The sequence below is a fragment of the Gopherus evgoodei genome, chromosome 5 (genome assembly GCF_007399415.2).
Source record: "Gopherus evgoodei ecotype Sinaloan lineage chromosome 5, rGopEvg1_v1.p, whole genome shotgun sequence".
NCBI classification, from domain to species: Eukaryota; Metazoa; Chordata; order Testudines; family Testudinidae; genus Gopherus; species Gopherus evgoodei.
This window is the reverse complement of record NC_044326.1, coordinates 45,070,358-45,095,486: the sequence shown is the minus strand read 5'-3', so window position 1 is coordinate 45,095,486 and position 25,129 is coordinate 45,070,358. Positions and strand designations below refer to the sequence as shown.

Sequence of the window (25,129 nt, the reverse complement as noted above, 5' to 3'; positions counted from 1 at the left end):
ACATTCTGCCTTCACTGTGCAGGAGACAGAGCTTTCTTGGGGGTTAATCTGAGACTGTGGAATCTAATTCCCCCAGAAATAAAGGACTATAGCTGGGCTTTTTTATTTTTTTATTTTTTTTTTAAAGTTTGGTCACCAAAAATGCAGTTTTGGGTCAACAAACTTCATGAATTAGACGCACATTTGCTGAATAGTTTTGGGCAAAAGAAAATTTGGGGCTAGATCTACAAGAGGACTTAGACATGAGTTGACATTGTGGCAGTGCCACTGCTACCCCACTTATACGCACTATCCCAGTAGTTAGGGTGCTCATGTGGGAGACCCAGATTTGAATCCCTGCTCTAGACCAGGGATTTGAATTCAGATCTTCACTCTGCAAGGTGAGTGTCCTAACCACCAGGGCTATAGCATATTCTGGGGTGGGTTTTCCCTTCTCTTCTGTTGAAGCTGTTCCACTTTGTATAAATAATCATGTATTCATTGGGCCAGATAGACAGAGAAAATCACCAGGCTACAGCGTCATTCTATTATAAAAGTCTAAAAATGCCCAGAAAAAAACCAAGAAGTTTTGGGTCTAACAATATTTTGTTCGACCTGAAATGAAATTGCTATTGACTTTTTAGATTTGTTGAAAATTCTGAAAATATTTGGGATTGGGTGTAATGAAAAAATTCCCCCCTACCCCTGACTGCCAGAGACTGAAAAATCAGGTAAGTGCCCAGCTCTAATAAAAACTGTCACAGACTTCACCACCTTTCAGTCCAAGTGCAAGGTTCACTTTTTTGACCTGCCTTCTCGAATAGAAACACAAAGCAATGAGTACATTAAATGCATACACACAGTTCTCCTTCTGCAGAGAGAGAAAAAGAACAAACCATACATGATAGATACTAGTCACGTTGCTTAAGGCACTAATAGAAAGCTTTTGGCTCCTGGAGTAATGACGTGGTATAAGGACCTACGCAGAATAAAAGCTGGTCATCTCCTGACCTTTCAATCAAGGTCTTAGAAAACAGACCCTCTCTCTGGTGCTCTTTTGTTGTTTGGTCACTCAGCTCTTACAGTGCTGACTCCCATTGTTTCTGCATTCTGAGGATATGCCATACTGAGGGAAGGGAAGGAAAGGCAACCAGTAGTTAGCAATGGAGTACCTTGCGTGGTATTTCTTTTCTACTGTCCCATTGGGAGGAGGTCCCTCCTGGATCTTGAGCCTTGTAGCATTTAATCTCTGCTTCTGGCAAGGTCAGTGTATAGTCTGTCTACTTTGCCCTTTCAATTTGATCTATTAGGCCAGGGGTCTGCAACCTGTCAGAAGCAGTGTGCTGACTCTTCATTTATTCACTCTAATTTAAGGTTTTGCGTACCAGTAATACATGTTAATGTTTTTGGAAGGTCTCTTTCTATAAGTCTATAATATATAACTGAACTGTTGTTGTATGTAAAGTAAATAAAGTTTTTAAAATGTTTAAGAAGCTTCATTTAAAATTAAATTAAAATGCAGAGCCCCCCGGACTGGTGGCCAGAACACAGGCAGTATGAGTGCCACTGAAAATCAGTGCACGTGCCGCCTTCGGCACCCGTGCTATAGGTTGCCTATCCCTGTATTAGGCCTTGTCTACCCTACGAAGTTTTGTTGACAAAAGGCAGCTTTTGTCAACAAAACAGTGAATGCATACACAATGCGAGGTGATTTTTTGGTGACAAAATACAACCACCCTGTCATGGTATAAGGTATAAACCTTAGCGTCCAAAAGATGGGGTACCAGCATGAATTCCTCTAAGCTCAATTACCAGCTTAGTACCCGTAGCGCTGCCACCAACCAGGAATTCCAGTGCCTGGTACACTCTGGTCCCCCCAAAACCTTGCCCGGGGACCCCCAAGACCCAGTCCCTCTGGATCTTAACACAAGGAAAGTAAACCCTTTCCCTCACCGTTGCCTCTCCCAGGCTTCCCCTCTCTGGGTTACCCTGGAAGATCACTGTGATTCAAACTCCTTGAATCCTGAAACAGAGAGGAAAATGCACCTTCCCCCCCCTTCTCTCTTCCCCTCCCTGAGAGAGAAGGTAATCCTAACACAAAGAGAATTTAGCCTCTCTCCCCCCCTTCCCTCCTTTCTCCCCACCAATTCCCTGGTGAATCCAGACCCAGTCCCCTGGGGTCTCACCAGAATAAAAAAAAAATTAGATTCTTAAACAAGAAAAGCTTTTAATTAAAGAAAAAACAGTAAAAATTATCTTTGTAAATTAAAAAAAAAATGGAATAGGTACAGGGTCTTTCAGCTATAGACACTGGGAATACCCTCCCAGCCTAAGTATACAAGTACAAATTAAAATCCTTTCAGCCAAATACACATTTGAACTCCTTCCAACCAAATACACATTTGCAAAATAAGAAAACAACCATAAGCCTAACTCGCTTTATCTACCTAGTACTCACTAGTCTGAACTTATAAGAGCCTGTATCGGAGAGATTGGAGAGAAACCTGGTCGCACGTCTGATCCCTCTGAGCCCCCAGAGTGAACAACAACCAAAACTAACAGCACAGCACAAAAACTTCCCTCCTTCAAGATTTGAAAGTATCCTGTCCTCTGATTGGTCCTCTGGTCAGGTGACAGCCAGGCTCACTGTTCTTGTTAACCCCTTCCAGGCAAAGAGATATAAAGTACTTCTGTTCTATTAACTTTTCTTATCTGTTTATGACACACCCCAACAAGAGACAAGGCTTTTTCCTTTACATTTTTGTCTACAAAAGTGCCAGTGTAGGCACCATGCTTGATTTTATTGCTTTAATTGGCATCCAGTAGGTGTCCCACAAAGCCCATCATGGCTGCTCTGGTCAGCAGTTTGAACTCCAATGCCCTGCAGCCAGGTAAACAACCATCTGCCCCTCCCCCTTAGAAGCCCTGAGAAATTTTGAAATTTCATTTCCTGTTTTGTGGAGAGGTCTCATCTCATCTTCCCAGGTGACCATTGCAGGTTATCACAGCAAATGCTCTCCTGCTTGGACAACTGCAGAGCTGTTAGATCTGCTCAGTATATGGGGAGAGGAGGCTGTGCAGTCCCAGCTGCACTTGAGCTGTAGGAATTGTGATACTTAGAGGCACTTTTCGCACAAGCTTTGAGAAATGGGTTACAATTGGGACATGCTGCAGTGCAGAGCAAAGATAAAGGAGCTGAAGCAGGCGTACCATAAGGTGAGGGAGGCAAACCGTCGCTCCAGTGCTGCACCTGAGATCTGCCGGTTCTATAAGGAGCTGGGTGCTATCCTCAGTGGCAACCCCACATCCACCACCAAGAGCCTGATGGATACTTGGCGGGACTGGAGGCAGTAGAAAGAGGACTTAACCCAGAGGACGAAGTCATTGGTGAAGAGGTAGAGTTGGCAATGTTGAGCTCCCGGCAGAGTTGCCTGGTGGGGCAGGCAGCAAGGAACTGTTCACCATTCCAGAGGTGTCTAGTCAGCCTCAGCGGTTGCTCTCCAGCAAGCAAGAAGCAGGAGAGGAGACGTCTGGTAAGTGGCTCTGGTTTGTGTAGTGCGGAGGTGGGTTGAGGGTATAGAAATGTGCAAGGCTGTCCGTGTTTCTGTGAGCTGGACATTCCCTGTGTAGCTAATCAGTATGGGAACAAGGTGCTGATGCACGCTGAGATCTCACGGGAATCCTCCAGAGAGCTCTCCAGAAAAGTTCCTTGGCTTTGTTCCTTTCCCCATTGTAGGAAAATTTCCTGCGCCATTCGGCAATCACTTGTGCAGGGACCAAAGTGCCACACAGGCGAACAGCATAGGGAGCAACGCAGAAGCCACAAGCATGTAGTGGATGTACCGTCGTTTCCCTGCTTACCCTTAGCAGTGAGATATCTGCTAGAATGACACCCACCTGCGGAAAAGTGTGTGAGAATTTTAGAATTTTTTCCTAAGTCGGCTGCACTAAGCCCTTGCAGAATGAGTGCCTTTTTCGCCAAGTGGAGAGCCCCCCACCCTGCTCCGCCAACACTCACCATGCTTTAGGTATTCGCAGAGATGTGTGCTTGCCAAAAGTCAGTGAGAAAGTGATTGTTATGTTGCAAAAGGTGTATTTTATTGAAATATTTCAATGCTGTGCATGAATTTAACTACTTCTGTGCATTGTTCCTGAAGATGCATGTGTGCATTGTGCACCTTCCCGACCTCCCTGCATTGATGTCAGGGAAATGCCCATGGTGATCCACAAGTACTTGCAACACCCTGGAGAAGTAACCCTGCCTATTGTTGTACTCCGTCACAAGGTGGTTTGGTGCCAAATTTGGAATATATGTGCCTCTATTGCCCCTCTACAGTTAGGAAACCCCATTTCTGCAAAGCCGTCCACTATTTCGTGCACATTTCCCAGAGTCATTCTGGTGTCCTTGCGCCGCAGTGCTGGGGCGAGCTTCTCACATAGTTCCAGGAAGGTGGCTTTCCGCATTTGAATGTTCTGTAGCCATTGCTCATCATCCCACACCTGCATGACAATACTATCCCACCATTCAGTGCTTGTTTCTTGAGCCCAAAAGCAATGGTCTACCCTGTGCAGCTGTTCTGTGAATGCCAAAAGCAATCTAAAGTTGCTCCTATCCATATCACGCAACATGTCAGGCAACTGGGAGTCTTCTTCAGTTAGGAACTTTGCGATAAACTCCACTGCCCTTCACAATGTCTTCATGACAGTTAACAGAGCATAGGAGAGCAGTGCGGGATCCATCCCTTCTCACAAAGATGCCAGGGTGCACAGCAAAGAAGCATCATTGAAAAATTCCACAAAAGAAAGCTGCAAGCCCAGGGGATGCTGGGACAGAAAGCAATGCCTCTCAGTCCCAAGATGTGCCGCAATCCACTCCACGTTCCCACAACACCTAGCAACATAAGGTGTCGAGCTGGACTGTGGGATAAGTACCCACAGCATATTGCTCACACTGTCTGTGATAGTGCTCCAACTGCTGACACTCTGCTGACAGAGGAAGCAAATGTGAACATGACATTCTGATTTTTATTATGCCGATTTTTGAGTGTCAACATCAGTTTTGTCGACAAAACTTGGTAGTGTAGACAAGGCCTAATTTTTTCATAGATTCTAAGGTCAGAACAGACCATTTTGATTATTTAGTCTGATCTCCTGTATAAAAAAGGCCATAGAACCTCCCCAAAATAATTCCTAGCTCGTATCTTTTAGAAAAAACATCCAATCTTGATTTAAAAATTGCCAGGGATGTAGAATACACCATGACCCTTGGAAAATTATTCCAGTGGTTAATAAATTACCATTTCTTGATCATGGCCACAGAGCCAGGAGAGACTAGAAAGAGATGTGTTCTACAGGAGGCTAACCTGAGAAGGCAGGGCACATCACTGCAAATCTGAAGATCAGCAAGGGGGAGGAGAAGGGAAATCAAAGACCATAGGGAGAACTGGAGGAGAGGAAAGAACAGGAAAAGAGGGAAGATCAGAGAACTAAGTGGGGAGAGAGGAGGGAGCTGGCAGATGGTAGTGCAGTAAGTTGGACTCCCTTGACTCTTACAAATGAGCACAAGATGCCTAATACTAATTTATTTCAAATTTATCAGACTAACTGGAAACAAAGCAGGCAATATTTAAAGAGTAGTCATCTGTGACTGTTAATGTTGCAAGTCAGTACAGTGACTCAAAAAGGTAGTCTACAATTTTAGTATGGTAAATGCAGATCAGAACTGATGTAGTCTCTTGTGATTCATGGCTGAACTTTAAGGGTATAATTGAGATCTTTCACATGCGTGAGAACTCCTATTAAATTAAACAAAATCTTTCTGGGATAGAGAGATATAGGTAGGATTAATAGACTATTAGGTCAGTTGAAAAGTTCTAATATATCACACTTAACCTCCTCATTTCCCATTTTGAATCAATCCCAACTCTGAAGTATTATAACTTAAATTCTAAAGAATTTGAATCATCTTTGGCCAACCACTATGGGCCATTTACATATGAGGGAACCAGTTACATATAGTAATTTCCCAGCACACTTAAACTATGAGTTGACCTTGCAGTATACACAAGACAGAACTGTTTTTACCATGTACCCTGCATGTTCTTTAGCCCTGCAACACCAAGGCTATAACTTGATTTAGGGACACAACTAAAATAGGGCTTGTTCTCTGTCTGCACTGCAAGACCGAGGCATGTTTTAACTGTATTATGGGATGTAATTGGGTCTTCTTATGCTGCCCCTCTGTACATGAGTGAAATTTACTCAATGGGAATAAAAAGAATGTGAATACAGTCAAAGTACATTGACATGGCATTGCTAACACAAGTGGGTTTTTGACAATTGAAGTTTATGAAGCTGGCTTGTCAGTTGAGTTTCTGCTGAACATAGCAGGGTAGCCAGTGCCCCCCTCAAGTGATATGTGACTTTAGGACCCAAATTAGCAAAGCATTTAAGTACTTGCTGAACTTTTATGAACAGGGGTGAACTTAAGCATGTGCTTAAAATTAAGCTTGTCCTTGTTTTGATGACTTGTTAATGTATATACATTCCAGTGTACACTCTTATAATGAGTAATCTAATCTCTGTAATATTCCCTGCTGTACTTTAACACAGTACTATTTCAAAGCATTACATTAAAGCAGTGGTGGCTCTCAACATTTCTAGACTACTGTACCCCTTTCAGGAGTCTGTCCTGTGTACCCCAAGTTTCACCTCACTTACAAATTACTTGCTTACAAAATCAGACATAAAAATACAGAAGTGTCACAGCTCACTATTACTGAAAAATTGCTTACTTTCTTATTTTTACCATATAATTATAAAATAAATCAATTGGAATATAAATATTGTATTTACGTTTCAGTGTATAGTTTATAGAGCAGTATTAACAAGTCATTGTCTGTATGACATTTTAGTTTGTACTGACTTTGCTAGTGCTTTTTATGTAGCCTTTTTATGTAAAACTAGGCAAATACCTAGATGAGTTGATGGACCCCGTGGTAGACATCTGCGTACTCCCAGGGGTATATGCATATCCTTGGTTGAAAACCACTGTGTTAAAGCACACTAGGGAACCTTTAGTGCACGCCAACAGGGTCTGCATGGATCAATCAATGTGCAATGCATTAGTACACTTGAAAAATCATACCCCTGTAGTCCACACTACTACTTTGTGTAGACAAACCCTTAGGTACAAGTAACAGTTCTTTTCTGGCGTTAACAGAATATACACCAGGGTTTGGGTTTTTTTGGTTGGTTGGGGTTTTTTTGTATCAGGAATGTTTTGTTGGTGTTCATTGGTTAAAACCTACAATCAGAAGCCCTAGAGGGACCTCAAGAGGTCAACTAGTCTACATGTCTGTTCTGAGGCAGGGTTAAGTATTATGTGATGGGGATGTGATGCATAAAGGCCTCCCAAAGTTTCAAATATTGATGCGCCAAGCTGACTGATGTTGTTTCACTTGTACAGAACAAGACTGCAAGCTGAACGCTTGCCTGCACAATTATACATGCTGTTTTGAATCAGTATTTTGTGTCATAACTAGCAAAGTGAAAGTTACATTTCCTGTTACTATATGTTCTCATTTTGCTCCTGCTAGATCTCCTTCTGACCCACATTTAGAGTGGCTGACCTTCAAACTCTCATTAGAATTTTATTTTGTAACTGGCATTTACAGTTGAACCCGTTCTAAGTTAGCAGTTTTTCCAGATTTAGGATGTCTCCATTTCAAAGATTTGAAAAACAAGAGTTTAATGGCAATTCCTTTAGTTCATAAAATCAAAAGAGTTGTCTCACTGGGTCTGAGAAAGTGCTGCTGAGGTTTGATTTTTCATAATTCATCCCAATTTTTCTGTTATATTTTTGAGTGAATTTTATGTACATGAAGGATATCACATCAATGGCTCTGGATCATGAAGTCTTGTATTACAGAAGAGCTGTGTTGTGGGCAGCAGTCCTACAAGCTTCCCCATCGTTCTGATGAGCTTGCCTTAACTCTGTTATGTAGACATCACCTTCATGGATGAGAGAATAGTTCTCTGTGCCCACTGAGCCCTTGGGCTCTCTTGAAAATGCCATTAAGGGGGACAACAGTGATAATAGTTTTCCATTGTGAAAACTTGTGCTCAAGGAACTTGACTGACCCCACCCCACTCACTGCAAATAGATCATCAAACAGCTATTACTGGTGATAACTTCCAGCAAACATTGACATAGGCCAGATTTAAACCAGCATGGTAGAGGTGAAAGACTCCATATGTAATTGTCAAAGATAATAGAAATGAGTGGATGCTAAAAACCTGCAAATTTCAAGGCCCTGGTTCTCCCTGTGGATTTCCCCCAGACTTTGAGGTTTTGTACAAAATCTAAACTTTCATAAATAAAATCATCTAGCTTTTCTTGTTCTGAAGATTACCTCCAAATAGCATGGCATTAGTTACCTTCTGATGAGTAATACACAAACTACAGCACGTAAAGTCAATGACAATTTTGCTGTTGGATCCAAAAGATATATTATGAGCCTGAAAGAGAAGGAATTCAACATGATGGGATGTTAAATCAAATGCTTAATTAAGGTAATTTTAAATACTAGCATTTCACTACTACTTGGAGCAGAAACATGCAGCTAATGTGCTAAACCTGGCAACACTGATCTCAGAAAAAAAGCTGCATATTTTAAATATGCAAATAATCAGATATTTGGGAGACTTTAAATACTTATTTCTCCCTAGTAGTGCAACCAGACAACTCCATTCAGGGGAATTTCTCAATTTTGTGGAAATATGCTGTAGTTCCAGCCATTTGTTATTTTGTTACAAATGTCAGTATATCAGCTTCCCTTTTTTAAATCAGTCCCTGCCTCTGACCCCTGCAGCACTCTTCTTCACAGAAATTAAGGACCTCCTGCACCCGGACACACCAATATTTTGGTTTTAGGAAGAAAGGGAAGTAGTTTATAGTAGTTAAGCCACTCTGTTAGGGAACATGATCTCAGTAACCACCACACAGCTCATATATTGAGTCAAATACTTAAATGAGAAATCTTTGCCACACCAAGCTTATGACTAATGCCAAGACAGACAGCTGTTTGCACAATCTTTGCAATACATAATTTTGAATTTCCATCAAATTTAGAAACATCAGTCTCCTTGGAAACAACTGGAGAGCTAAATTAACAGTAAACAATTTATTCTGAGTGGTTTGCAAACTTCTTCTCGTAATAGGTGTAATGATCCTCTGTGCTTGGGCTGTGATAGCAGGGTTTGAACCTGGACCTTCAGTGTTAAAAGCAAGCTTTTCCCACTAGCTTTATTAGGCAGCAGTTGTAGTAGACTCCTCCACCTATGTAGGTCAGCCAGTAGAGGGGAACAAAGGCTCATGCTTATCTACTGTGGGTTACACAAAGAACTAGACACCTTCCTTGTTCCTACATATACAAGATTGCTTAAGAGAAAGGGGAGGCTAGCAACCCTGCATGGTGCATTGGGGTTTGTGGTGTCAATAGCCTATAAAACTAGGCTATAAAAATCATACACCATTCCCCCTACAAGTGTAGAATATTTCACTTATATTGATATATGTATAATATTGTGGTGGTGTTTTTTTGCACTGATACGAGTTGTAAATCATTCTGAACACTGGTCTTTGTATACTCTGCCTACAGTAACATAGTGTGCTCTCTTTATCTGCAACCCATTAAGAGGGAATTTAATTGCAGCTTTGGGAAATTGGCACTTTTTTATCAACCTCACAAAAATTTGTGAATCTTTAAAAGCCAAGCAGACAGAATAATCACAGCTGTGAACCAAAACTGTTGTAGTTTGGTCTGATACTTGTGGTGTTTACATTTTCATGTTGATAAAAGGACTCTGCTCCCACACCCTTTTATAATTTAGTTTTCTCTGTCTGTAGTGCCAGGACCAAATTCCTCTGGTGATAACAGCATCAGTATTGCCATGATAATGATGGTCTGGGTGGTTATTGCTCTTGTCTTGTTTTTGCTGAGACCAACTAATCTAAGAGGATCCAACATGGCTGGAAAACCAGCCAGTCCACATAATGTAAGTATGTCTGTGTCCTGAAGCAATCTACCTGAAGAATCTAAATAAAATATCTAGATCTGGGAACATTTAAAAGTACACTACATTATATTCATTATTTTTTTCCCAAAACTGTTTTCCTATGCTTTCTACTGCTATTTTTTGGTACCACGTTAATATTAATATAATATTCCCTTCTGCAAAAGTCTCTCAGACTAGAAATAATTAAATCTTTTGTTTAAAGTGTTGTTATACTCTGAAAAGTAACTGTAAAAACAGCATCTTTTCAGTGAATAGATCTGCTCCCTCTGCCTGTTTAGAGACATAACTGCCAATTTCATTGACAAAACTATGGCTATGTCTACACTGACACTTTTGTCGTTAAAACTTTTGCCGCTCAGGGATGTGAACAAACACCCTCCTGAACGACAAAAGTTTTAATGATGAAAAGCACCAGTGTGGACAGCACTTTGTCAGTGGGAACCATGCTCCCAGTGAAAAAGCTACCACTCCTCATTAGGGGTGATTTTATTTTTTCACCAGGAGAGCTCTCGCAGCGATAAAGACCAGCTACCCAGTGCACTTTACAAAGGCGCAGCTGCAGTGGCACAGCCACACTGTTGTGAAGTGTGCAGTGTAGACATAGTCTACGTTTTCACTGATTATACTTCTGTGAGTCCTGCAGGGCCAACACAGCTCAATCACTCTGCCTTAGATTGAGCTGGATTCTGTTCCTTGTGGTGAACCATAAATTGAAGTGTTATGTTCTGATCAGTAATAACCACTCAAATCCACAAGATGCACTTGAGTAAAAAGATGCACAGGAGTAACCAAGGGCCTCAATTTTGTTTGCAGAATCTTTATCAAGATGGCAAGAACTGAGATGTGTTTTTAGGATGGTGATTAACACCCCACCCCACATTTGTTTTTAACTTTACACTTAGCACATATGATGTGGAAATAGTTGAGATGATAAACATGGTGTAAGGGACCAGGGCATAGATAGTCTGACCTAACGGTCATAGGTGGGGTGAGTTCTGCCCATCAGGGCCAGTAGTCACCAGGCAGGAGTTGGAGGACTCACAAGGGCCAGGTTCCATAAGCAAGAGTCAGGGTCAAGCTGGAGTCAGAGGCCAGAGATCAAGCAAAGTCTAGCAGTGCCACAAGCCAAACTCTGTGTGGTTACCCAAACAACTTTCTGGGGCAACCCCTGGGGTTAAATAGAGCACTTAGCCAATCAGAGGGCTGCAGGGTACTGTCACTCTGGGTCTCTTGGATGGCACTTCCTGCAGTGCCTACTCTCCACAGCGCTCCTGGCTATAGCTCTGCATGGCCTCCTGGTGGCATTGTGGGAATATCAGCTGTCCCAGGCTCTGCAGACCCAGATTCTAATTCCTAGATCCTTACATATGGAATATCACAAAGTCACCCATGAGAGTAGGACTCCACTTCCAAAACAAAACCAAACTGAACATAGACTTACTGAGGCCACCCTTGGAGTCTGCTGTACAGAAGAGCATAAGTGAGATGGAATATGCTGTGATGACAACACTGCTGGATTCTGTTGGAAATAATTTTCCTAGTAATTTTATATTTATCATAACTCAGTTTCCACAGAAGCACTTGTTGGCCATTAGGCATTGATTGCATCCAAAATATCAGTATAAGGATATATGCTCTGATATTCTATGCCCTAGCAACAATTACAGTTATAAACTTTGGCTGAATACTCTCAACAGGTTCAGTCCTGGGAGACACTGAACCATCATAGCATGGCTCCAGGGAGTCAGGGAAAGCTCCGAGAAAGAACCCCTAGAAAACTTTGCTTTTTTTATTCACTATAACAAACAAGTGACATCATTGCTGATTATCAGAACTTGACTCAGGTCAGATGAAACAGCATAGGTCTGAACCCTGTCCTCTGCCCTGGTCAAGGCAAGATTAGTGATTGGGCCTGTTTCTTCAAGGTTTTCTTATCTCATTTTGCCATAATACTTTCTAACCACTAAACTAAGCATTGTTTTATAATAAATGAAAAAGACGAATTATTTACAGCACCTGATATCTAATTAGCTATATTTTCTTGATTTCTGTTATCTCAACCCAAACCTTAAAGAAGATAACGCTGGTATTTTAAAGGACACTAGAAGTTTTATACAAACAGTCCTCCTTTTTCATTATCTTATTCCTTCTAGGGTTGCCAACCCTCCATGATAGTCTTGGAGTTTCCAGGAATGAAAGATTATGTTGTGATGAAACCTCCAGGAATATATCCAACCAAAATTGGCAACCCTAATTCTTTCTGGTCATATGCTTTACACCTATCACTCATGCTAAAATCCAAGCTCAGTTTAAAACCATAGTTCAGTCAGGCCTAATGTAGACCTAAATTCCTACATACTCAAATAATTCTCCTTCAGTTGAAGCTTCATCCATCCAGTTGTCTTCAACCTGGGGGAAGATCAGTGATCCCAGCACACTGTCAAGGTGGGAGGAATGTAAGCAAACAAATAAGAATAGAAATGGACCTTTGGGACTGTAGTTGGGGGTTGGCAAAATCCATGCTGAAGGGAAAAACAGAATTGTGTCTGTTATTTACTTTGAATATTGGAGTAGGATTTAAAAAACAGGAAGCATGTATCTCCTTTGTATTCATTCTTTTTATAAGTCATGCTTAGTAGACTAGAATTTCTAAGTAAATGATTTTTTTTTTCCTTTTGTACAACCAGGGACAAGAACCACCAGCCCCACCTGTGGATTAGACCTTGTAATTCTGGAAATGCTCAACCGCTAAACCCTTGCACGACCAAATGAACGCAAGTGACCAGAGTACTCAATCTCATTCATTACTATTTTCCTTTTGCATTTACATAAAGCAGGATGATATTATTTTGGTATGGAACAGCTAGTAGCTATTTCACTTTTAAATTAATTCTTGCTTTATATTTTACCATTCCTAGTAGGTGATGTTTGAATAAACAATAAGGAGCTGTAGGGGGTGGGGTTTTGGTTGTTGTTTTACTGTGGACATTCCACTCATTCTCTTTTTGTTACAATGATTACAATATATAATTTCTCTGCAGTGTCTCTAGCATAACTGAAGGAAAATTCAAATCCTTGTGCATTTATAGGCATTAAAAGTTATTTTTCAGATTAATTCTCTTTTTTTCCCTACATATTTTGGAAACTTAGTTGCAAACATTAGCTTGAGTTTTGGGTAGAAAAAGTGAAGTTACTTTACCTTTACCTTGCTGTTCAGAGCAGCTTTAACTCTTTGGACTGCTAACCTAGTTTTTAGGGCTGTTGCAAAAGCATGGATCATCTACTGTAATGAATGTACATCTATGTGTGTGTGCATAAGTATGTGTCTGAGAATTATCACCATCAAGAACTAGTCTGATATGTAAGGAATTTACACAAAAGATTATCACCAAAATGAAATTAAATACATTCACCAATAAATGAACTGTCTGATTAGTATATGTTTAAAGACAAGGAAGACTTGGGCAACTAAATACTAAATTCTAAAAAAGAATTTGTTTACAAACTTTACAAAAAGAAAAATCTAGTGACAAGTATCCATTACAATTTTCTCGCCCGAGCATAATCTTATAATAATCAATATCTTAATTTTTTTACTGCAACACATAACAAGATCAAAATGTTATTAACCAGTCATTAACTTCAGAAAGTTATTGTCACTTACTTACAATTTGGTTTTTACTTATATATTGTAAATATATAAGTAACAGTATAATATATATATTACTTTCAATTCTTATCTGTTTGTTGTTGGATTGTTCAAAACAGATATTGCAGGTGAAGATCTATGGTATATATTTTGCCTTTAACATTTGTGTGTGTGTGTGTGTGTGTGTGTGTGTGTGTGTGTGTGTGTGTGTGTGTGTGTGTGTGTGTGTGTGTGTGTGCGCGCGCGCACGTGCATGTGCATCTTCCGTTTGAACTAGTGAGAGTGACTTTTTTTTAACATTAAATAATTTAAGAACATTTTAAAGATGTACAGAAAAGTAACACTCTATATTTTTCTTATCAATTTGAAAAATTAATGAGAATGATGTAAAGGACACTTTTGTGTGACCAGATGGCTATGGAGGTCAGGGTTGCCCAAAGGATTCCCCACCATCGAAGACCCGGCACTTCGGCGGCGGCGGGTCACGGGGCGGAAGGACCCCCTGCCACCAAATTGCCGATGACGACTTGGAGCGGAAGAAGCTCCGGGGGCCCGGGCCCCATGAGAGTTTTCCAGGGCCCTTGGAGCAAGTGAAGGACCCCAATCCAGGGGCCCCAAAAAACTCTTGTGGGGGCCCCTGCAGGGCCCAGGGCCTGGGGCAAATTGCCCCTCTTGCCCCCTCCCTCTGGGCAGCCTTGATGGAGGTACTTTCCACAAAAGTAAGGAGAACAAATATGCGGGGAATTAGTGGCCTGATCCTGCAAGTTTTTACTTACATGAGAACTCCTTACTTTTGCAAGTAGCCAAAGGAGGTACTCACACGAGTAAAGATTTGCATAACTGGGCCTGGAAGAATACCATGTTGGATCCCTTTGTTTTCAGAGATAGGGTTGTCGTCCTCAGGGTAAGTGGCAGGTCAGCCAATTGTCTTGTAAACATACAGTACAGACCTGAAAAATTGCTTTTATAATTTGATGTACATAACTGCACCACTGAGCTTCTCTGTAGCAGTATGCTGTGTAATACAGCACATATAGATAGGGAGCATTAATAAAATAATAATCTTGGGTCAAACTGTCTGTTAGCCTGATGCAATCTTACTGAAGAAAGTGGGATTGCAACAGTGTAATCGATAGAATTTGTCCCAATATGACTGATGGCAGTATAGGCCACAAACACTGTAAGTACGCTACTGGGATACGCTATCCCACTGCTAGTTTTTACATTCCTAGTATATCTTTGTTTAGAATAACATTTTGAACAGCATAGGTAACGTGGTATCTTTTTATGGAACCAACAAAAAATACTTACACTGCCTACTATACCTGCATTTCTCTCTTTTTCCCCCCACCCCCACCAAGAATCAGTGGCCAGGGCCGCCCCTAGGGGTATGTGGGGCCCAGGGCGGAACTTACAAATCCGTCACTTCTGGGACCACCCCGTCATTTCCGGGACTGAGTGTGCTGGCCAATCACGTTGGCCTGCGGGCCCCCCCAAAGCATGGGGTGCAGAGCGGTCACCCCAATTCGCCATACCCTAGAGACAGCTCTGTCAATGGCCAAAAGTCTCCAAACTTGGATGCATTAAGTTAGAAGCCTAACTCCATATGTAAGCACCTAACTGGAAAGGGCTTAATTTCAGAGGTACTGAGCAACCCCAGCTCCTGTTGAAGGCAGTGTGACTTGCAGGTACTCAGCACCTCTGAAGATCAGACCACTTCTATTTAGATGCCCTAATATGTATATAGAAGGCTTGCTTTATGCACCCTGCCTTGAGATTTTGGCCAATATATAGCCATAGATGTTTGCATGTTGTAATCTGAGAAATTTTTAATTGCGTTCTGCTTTGAATCAACATTTTTTTTCTTAAAATTCTGCTAGTCAAAATGTTGTCCAAATGGTTTTATACATATGTACTTTCCTTTATGTAAATTTCTATTTTAAATTTTCTATGTGAAAGAGAAGCAGTGGAAATATTGTATAGCAAAATGTTTTGCTATGTAGCCAGGCCACTATCCCATGCTAACATGTATCCCTTTTAAATTCTGAGATATTCTCTCCAGTATGTGTCTGATGAAGTGGGTATTCACCCACAAAAGCTCATGCTCCAATACATCTGTTAGTCTATAAGGTGCCACAGGACTCTTTGTAAACTTCAGACAAATATTACTGCTTAAAATAAAAGTACCTATTATAAGGTTGTATTTTGCCACTTTTTTTATGTTGTTTTACTCAACAAGTAGTTCCATTGTAATTAGTTTGACTATTGTCAGAGAATGTTCTAACTGCAGCATCATTAATAAGGATGGCAGAATCTAGCCTATAATAATAATTTTGTGATGAAATAACTGCATCATGATTACAAAACTGAACACTGTAAATTAAGAGGAACCCCTTGGAAGAGATTAGTGGGATGTAAAGTTTAAGACCATGATCAATTTTATATTAAAGGTTTGAGGCTCAGCTAATAAAAGACAAGTTCTAGAAATTAAAGAAATAAACGAGAGTTTGTTTATACCTTCGTTTATAACTTTGTTAAAATAATAGTATTTTAGCATCTGCTTAACACAATTATTATATTCTGAAATTAAAAATCATGTGTGTTCATATAGTGTCTGCAGATCACTTAGCCTTGTAATGTTTGTTACCGAAAGATGAAAAATGATAATATGATGTACCTGATGTAAATTGGTGGTTTAAAATGTCTGAATCATGCCAAACAAAAATAATGTCTGTGCCATTTGAGGTTTACTATTAATCTTCTACTGAGTATTTGGAACTGGGATAAAGGGCTTGTACTATGCACTTTTTATTGACAAATAAATTTCAAATCTTAGTAACCTTTTGTTTTTGTCTGAATTTCTTGACAGAATCAAGATCACACCAATCTAAGAACAACTTGGACTAATTTTAAAGGTCATCTAAAGTGATTTAGCAGTTAAAAAAATAATCAACCAACAAATAGCAACACAAGATTAGATTGTTAATCAGGGCTAATTACAAAAAAACAACATTGTCATGCATGGGTTCTAACTTTTGATTCGAGCACAACCCAAGCTACATACAACCCAAGCTAGTCAGAATAAATGGTAGCAAGTTCAGAGGTTTAAGATACTTTGAGGACCAAGACAGAGATTTCCCCTCTGCCCTTCGCATTGGAACCTTTGGCCCAGAAAGTTAGAAATAGCACAATAAAAGGGGTAACAATAGCAGAGACACAACATAAAATTGTGTTATAGCAGAACCTCAGATTTACGAACAACTTGGGAATGGAGGTTGGTTGTAACTCTGAACAAAACGTTATGGTTACTCTTTCAAAAGTTTACAACTGAACATTGTCTTAATACAGAGCGCTGGACAGCCCAAATGCCAGGAAGCCCGAGCACTGGCCCCAGTCATCCCAAGTCCCAGGCTGCTGGTTGGCCTGCCCTAGCCCCAGCCCCTACCCACTTCAGGGAAGAAGAGCAGCCTGGGCTGGGGCCCCAGGAGAACAGCAGGAGGCAGGAGAGGGCCTCGTCATGGAGCATGGGCAGAGCCATGCCTGGCTGTTTGGGGAGGCTTAGCCTCCCCTGTCCTCACTACCCACTGTAACTGTGCCTTTGTGGGTCACAACTGAGAATACCAAATTCAGGACAAACTGCTGAGAAATTGGATGGACACACCCCAAAACTAGAAGTTATTCTCCCAACTAAACATCTGTTTCACCACACTGGCTAACAAGAAGTCATAAAAGCAGTTTCCTTAGGTATGCCAACCCTTGTATCACCCCAAAACACTGGGATTTAAAGATGAGTGGTTCTTTACAACCAGTCTCATCAAATAAAAGGTTCTTCTGATCCCAAAGGACCAGCCAAACACCCTAGTCAATATATAACTCAGATCTTACTGAAAAATCATGCTGATGCAGTCCTTTAGTATCTAAAATCTAAAGATTTATTTATAAAAAGAAAGAAAGGCATCAGTTAAAATTGGTTAAAGGAATCAAATACATACATTAATTGCAAAGTTCTTGGTTCAGGCTTGTAGCATGATGGAATAAAGTGCTGGCTTAAGTCAAGTCTCTGGCTGCTTCCAAATCATCAGAAGGACATCAGTCCCTTGGTTAGAATGCTCCCATTAGTGTAAGTCCATAGTCCAAAGGCTTGAACCAGGAAAGAGGCAAAATGGAGGTATTTTCCAGGGTCTTTTATAGCTTCTGACATGTAGAGGGAAACCCATTGTTTCAACAAAACCCTTAACACAGCTAGTGGAAAATTACAGGGAAAAGATTAGAGTTTGGAATCACAAGGGCAAGTCACATGTCCATGCCCATTTTCGATTAGTCATTGCAGGAAGCCATTACCTATACTTCAGATGGAATATCCACAGGAAAGTCCACTCAGTGTAGATGGGCATCTCCCATGGTCCATTGTGAGCTGTGTCCTTTTGATGGGCCACTCAATTTGAACAGTCCCTTCAAGATGTACTGGCTAACTACCTTGTGAGCGTTACCCCAGAAGCAAACATTTGAAATACAGGTATAGAGTCAATACTCATAACTTCAAATACAAAAATGATACATGCATACAGATAGCATAATCACAACCAGCAAATCGTAACCTTTGCATAGACATCTTACATGCCACATGTTGTACCAGATTTGCTGTAAATATATAACAGTGGTTGCAACAATAAGCTATATGGTCATATTTTAAGATCAGATAATGTCATACCCGCCGCCATGGGCACAGTCCTGAAAAGATCTCTGCAAATGAGGATCCTTATGCACACATGGAGTTCAGCTGTTTTCAACAGGACTCTGCATGCGCATTAATCCATATTTGCATATTCCTCTGCAGGATGGGCCCAGATGTGTAGCAGAGACCTCCAAAAATTACTAGCATTTTTTACGAGGTGTGCATGCAGCTGGATGGTTATGCCACTGTACATATAAAATTTACTGCATTAAATATACTGTTTCTCTACATTTGACTTATCCAGATATATTTCAATAAAACAAGCATTCCAAACGTGCAAGATGTTCCTCTCTCCACCCCGACTCCTCCATCAACATTAGGTCAAAAACTTTTACTTGAGAATGCATCTTTGTCTTAACATTTTTCCCAGATCTGGACCTTAGCATCCAAAATATGGGTGTTAGCATGAAAACCTCCAAGCTTAGTTACCAGCTTGGACCTGCTAAAGCTGCCACCAGCCAGGAATTATACAGTGCCTAGCTCACTGTGGTCTCCCCAAAACCTTCCCTGGGGGACCTCCAGACTCAGATGCCTTGAGTCCTACAACAAAGGGAAATAACCCCCTCCCCTTGTTTCCTGGTTACTTCCTCCCAGGCTCCCCTCCCTGGACGACCCTAGGAGATTCCCTGCTTCCAGTCCTGGAAACACAAGTACCGAGAGAGCTAATCTCTCTTCCTTCCTCCCCCCCCCCCCGAGGGTATGCAAAGTCAGGCTTAGTAAATCTAACACAAAGAGATTTTCCCCCTGACTTCTTTCTCCCACCAATTCCCTGGTGAGCTGCAGACTCAATTCCCTGGAGTCCCCACTAAAGAAAAAAGACATTAAACGTAGTCTCTGTATCCAGGTAACAATATACAGGGTCAATTGCTTAAAAGAAAAATGAATAAACAGCCTTATCCAAAAAGAATACACTCCAGCAACTACACACATGTAAATACAAAAAACAATATAAACCTATTGTCTTACTATCCTTGTACTTACAACTTGGAAACAGAAGATTAGAAAGCCTGGCGGTAGAAAAATCACTCTCAGAGCCGAGAGGGCACAGACACACGACAAAGAACAAAGAACTCACACCCAAAACTTCCCTCCACCCAGATTTGAAAAAGTCTTGTTTCCTGATTGGTCCTCTGGTCAGGTGTTTGGTTCCCTGTGTTAACCCTTTACAGGTAAAAGAACATTAACCCTTAGCTATCTGTTTATGACAATCTTTCCTAAGGTTCTCACTCCCATCCTCCTGCCTGAGTGATTCTCTCAAGCTTCAGTATGTAGAAGAAAGAAAAGATTATACCACTTTTAGCTTTTTTAAATCATGGACCAAATCCTGCTCACTTTATTCACAAGTTACCTCAAAGTCAACAGGACAATGCACATGAGTAAAGCCCCATACGTTGTTTAAAAAAGTCATGTAACAATATGGTTGCTCCTCCAATTGGGGCTGGGTGAAAGAAGGCTGCTCCTCCTGATCTTACTGTTTTTACTTCCACTGCATTTATTTTAGCATTTAAGATTTCCTGTGTGTTTTATTGACATGGTTGTTATGCCTGCAGTATCTCTCCTGTTGGGAGATTTAGTATGCTTCATATTCATCAAAGCAATTCTACTGCCAACAGCACTGCTTCTGATGGAATAACTTTGATGTTTTCTACACTAATGTATATAGTTTTTTCAAAAGAACATAAAAAAAACCAACAAGATGTTTACTAAACAATAGATAAGCCCTTCAAATGTAATCATCCCTGGGAGTAAGTATGAATAATTTCTATGTCTGGTGAGAGAGAGATTTAAATAATTTAATTAGGAAGAAGGTCATTTGGTAGAAAACAAAGTGCTATCATCAGACAACTAAAGGAGTGGAGGCTTAAAAGGATATTCACATCAGAATTTTCAGGGTATTTTTCCTCCAAGTTTAAGTGTTTTTTTATCCTGCATGGGTTTTGTTTTTATTTATTGCTATTTTATATTACAGTAGTGCCCAAAGAACCTAACCACAATTGGGGCCAAATTGTGCTGGGCACTGTACAAACAGAAAGACACAGTCCCTAGCCACAAATAACCATATTTGGGGCAGATTTTATCACTATAATGCATGTTTACTAATCCTTTGTTCACGGGTGTGGCTCTTCTCTGAACCCTCTTGAATTGTGGACACCAGAACTGGACACAGTATTCCAGTAGTGGTCACACCAGTGCCAAATACAGAGGCAATATAACCTCTCTACATCCAAGAATCACGGTAGGCCTTTTGGCCATAGCATTGCCCAGGAAGCTCATGTTCACCTGATTACCCACCATGACCCCAGAAGTCTTTTTTCCAAGTCACTGCTTCCCAAGATGGAGTCCTCTATCGTGTAAGTATGGGCTGAATTCTTTGTTCCTAAATGTAGGACTTCACATTTGGCTGCATAGAAATGCATATTGAGCCCAGGTTACCAAGTGATCCTGATCACTCTGTATCAGTGACATGTCCTCTTTCTTATTTTCCACTCTCTCAATCTTTGTGTCACCTGCAAACTTTATCATTAATGTTTTTGCTTTCTTCCAGGTCTTTGATAAGAATGTTACAAAAAGCAGCACCAACAACTGATACATTCAGGACTCCATTAGAAATACACCCACTGAATGATGACTCTCTGTTTACAATTACATTTTGACCCTTATCATTTAGCCAGTTTTTAATCAATTTAATGTGTGAAATCTTCATTTGATATTGTTCTAGTTTCTTAATCAAAATGTTATGTGCTACCAAGTCAAATGCTTCACAGATATCTAAGTATATTAATCAACACTATTACCTTTATCAACCAAACTTGTCATCTCTGGAAAAAAAATCAAGTTAATTTGACAAGACCTATTTTCCATAAATCCACGTTGATGTCATTAATTATATTATATTTTCTTTAATTCCTTATAAATTGAATCTTGAATCAGACATTCCTTTATTTTACCTGGGATCAATGTCAAGCTGATAGGCCTATATTTATCAGGTCATCCTCTTGACTAGTCTAGCTAGCCTGTCCCTTAGAAGATTGCTTACTCTTTTATTGAAATGGAAGCCATCTAAACTTTACAGCCCCCTTTCCTTGTAGAAGCTGGACCAACGTTCTACAAAATCAAAACCCTCAGCCTTACACCGCTTACTTAGCCAGTGGTTCACTTCCAGAGGTTTCTGCCTTCTGTTTTCCTTTGCTTGCAGGATGGGAAGGATCACAGAGTAAATCACTTGAACAGTCTTATCCTTCAGCACACTTCCAAGTTCCCTGAATTTTCTATAATCTCTGAGGTATACCTGAAGCAGCATCATTAGTGCTGATATGCACCATCACCAGTGGATCCTTGGCTGCCAAATTCAGAAGACTATTCAATTATAGAGTCATCACATCTTATGTCTTGGGAGACAGCACACAATCCTGTTGCATGCCTGTCCTTTGCAGAAAGTTCTTTCCATTCTTCTTGGTATAGAATCCCCAACAAGAATCATCTGTTTTCCTTGGATGGTTGGAGATCTCTTTGTAGACACGCTTGATTATCTTGCAGAGTGGGCTGAGCACCCATATAGAGGTATGTCCCATACAGCATTCCATTCCATTCCACCAGCTGGATCTTCAGAGATATTTTCTGCAGCTTCCATGCTGAGAACAAGCTGTATAGAATTCTTCCTACTCCTTTTCTATCTGGTAGTTACATCTTGCCCATCCTCCTCTGCCTCCAGCCATGTAGAATGCCATTTGGTCTGCTTGCTTCTGGTGGTTGCGAACTGCCATGTCTCCTTTCCGTTGTCCAAATTTTAAGGTTCCTTTCATAAAATAACTTTTATAGTTATGAAATAAATATACCACAATACAATGTTAGATCAGCTCAAGTCTACATAAATTCCTTCCTTTTGACTGCTTGGCTTGTTGCATGATTTATCTTGTGTTTTGTGTTATCTTTCATAAATAAATCTTATATTTAATAAATTACTGGAGTCTCTCTCTGTTTCCATCAGCCAAAATTAGTGGTTACTTTAAAAAAAAATTGGTCTTAACCTCTCTATGCCTCAGTTTCTTCACTGATAAAACTAGGATAAAAATAGGTAACCTTGCTAGCGTGCTTTGAGATCCTCAGATAAAAGACACACTGTTAATGTTAAACAGTATAGTTAACTTGCCTCAATGGTGAGAAGCCATAATGCTTGTTTTACAAACTGACCTAGTTCTAGGCTTTATCTTCACTGGGGAAAAGGTGTGTTTTACATTGCGCTAGCTACTACAATGTAAAATCCTAATGAGACAAGGCACAGTGGTTTTTACCTAAATCTATCTAATCAAGGTCAACTCCAGTGCTCAAATTATGGGAAAAAAGTAGAGGGGACCTGAATGTCAAGTGGCTTGGTTCAAGTTAAACAGCAGTGAGAAATATAGGGGACATAAGACAGAGATGAGGTAACCCCAAACAGAGTAAGGGGGCCCTCCTCCTAGAATTAGAGCACTAGTCAACTCTATATTCCCACCTGGACTTACCTTGACTAGCTACACTGAGGTTAAAACTACAGCCTCTTCTCTCCATTAGGATTTTATATGGCAATAGGTATCTCGAGTTAGATATTTCAGTGAAAAAAACACACTCCTGAAATGAAGGCATAGCCTTAACATCTAAAACTTAGGTTGACCTAGCTATGTTGCTCGGAACTGGGAAAAATGTTTTGCCCTGAGTGCCATGGTTAGGGTGAACTAATCCCCTGTGTAGGTGCGGCTAGGTACGACATAAGGTCAGTCCAGCTACTGCCTTTCAGAAAAGTGGATTATCGACATAAATGGAAAAACCCCTTCGGCAATGTAGGAAGTGTCTACCCTATGATACTATGGCAGCATAGCTGGAGCATGGTTGTCATGGAGAAATCAGTACATCCAATTCAGGTGCAATAATGTGGAGGCCATGCCATTTTCAGCATGTAGACAGAAGGTGAATCTTGAAAGTTAGTCATTCATCTGGAGTGGGTGGGTGAGATTCTGTGGCCTACTTTGTGCAGGAAGTCAGACTAGATGAGCATAATGGTCGCTTCTGGCCTTAAAGTCTATGAGTCAATGAGACAGGCGGGCTGATGAGTATAGTGTAGGACAGGGGTGGGAAAACTTTTTGACCTGAGGGCCGCATCGGGTTTCCAAAATTGTATGGAGGGCCGGTTAGCGGAGGCTGTGACTCCCAAAACAGCCAGGCGTGGCCTGGCCTCGCCCCCTATCTGACCCCCCCCTGCTTCTCGCCCCCGGATGCCCCCCCAGGACTCCTGCCCCATCTAACCCCACCCCCATTCCCTGTCCCCTGATCGCCCCCGGAACCCCTGCCCCTGACTGCCCCTGCTGCCCCATCCAACACCCCCCTCCTTCCTGACTCCCCCAGGGACCCCTGCCCCCATTCAACCCCCCTGTCCCCTGCCCTCTGACCCCCCTGACCACCACCCCGAACTCCCCTGCCCTCGATCCAACCCTCCCTGCTCCTTGCCCCCTTACCATGCTGCCTGCAGCACTGGTGGCTGGCAGCGCTACAGCCGCACCGCCCAGAGCACCATGACAGGCTGCCACACTGCCCGGCTGGAGCCAGCCACACCACCGCACAGCACAGAGCACTGGGTCAGGCCCCCAGCTCTGCAGCTGTGCTGCCCCAGGAGCTCCCAGCCTCACCACCCGGAGCATTGCGCCAGCAGCAGGGCGAGCTGAGGCTGAGGGGGAGGGAGAACAGCAGGGGAGGGGCTGGGTGCTAGCCTCTTTGGGCAGGGGCTCAGGGGCCAGGCAGGAAGGTCCTGCCATAGTTTGCCCACCTCTGCTATAGGAACAAATAGCGGGCCAGATTCTCCTCTGCCTTGCACCATGCGCAATCACTTACATGTGCTAAGAGATGTAAAATGTTACCATTGTGATTTGGTAGCACTTTACACCAAATTTGCACTCAGTATGCACAGGTATAAATGATTGCATAAGGTAAAAGGCAGTAGAGATTCAGCCTTTGTGTGTCCCAAAAAGTGCAACTTATAGATTAGTATGAATGGAATGGAGAAGACGGAAAGGTAAGAGGTGTTTGTGATACTTATTTTTTTCATCTCCCACTCACAATATTGGAGCCTGATTCTCATTTACACAGTAGTAAGAGCAGCGTACCAGAGCATTCACATCAATAAGAATCAGGCCCTTGGTCTCTGAAGTTCTACTGTGCACCATAACAAGAAAGGTCAAAGCAGCATTTATATAAAAGGTCAGTATGTGCAAAGCAGTAGAAAAATCTGGCACCCCTACCCATGTACGATAAGTGGTAGTTTGTGCTTTATAACATACACAAAAAACTGAAACACAAAGTAGTTTTGAGACAGAAAATTAAACATTCTGTAAAGTCCTAAATGTTTTTTTTTTCAATTTTTCTTTTGAAATGCACTTTCATCAAAGATTACGTTTCTGCAAAACATTTTGGTTACAACAACTTTGCATTTTCCAAAAGAAAAATGTTCCATTGAAAAATTTCCATGCAGCTCTAATACCTGGGATATAGCTCTTAGACATCTGAGCATACCTCTACTGCTTTTCACTCCTGGCCTCAATAGATTTTTTTTAATATATATATTAAATATATACACACTAAAATGATACTACATATAAAAGAGAAGAAAAATGTGAACAAAGTATAAGTGGGGTGCTCCATTACTCCATTACTTCAGT

The 25,129-nt window shown here is 41.2% G+C and overlaps 1 protein-coding gene across 1 annotated transcript in view; it reads left to right on the top strand.

Moving 5' to 3' along the window:
- The window catches only part of SMIM14 (small integral membrane protein 14), a 68,265-nt gene extending 54,351 nt beyond the window's left edge, over window positions 1–13,914 (top strand). The window contains exons 4-5 of the mRNA XM_030565168.1: window positions 9,890–10,038; window positions 12,747–13,914. Of these exons, the coding sequence (XP_030421028.1) occupies window positions 9,890–10,038; window positions 12,747–12,779 (182 nt within the window). The 3' untranslated portion in view covers window positions 12,780–13,914. The remainder of the gene's footprint in view (window positions 1–9,889; window positions 10,039–12,746) is intronic.
- The last annotated feature ends 11,215 nt before the right edge of the window (window positions 13,915–25,129 follow it).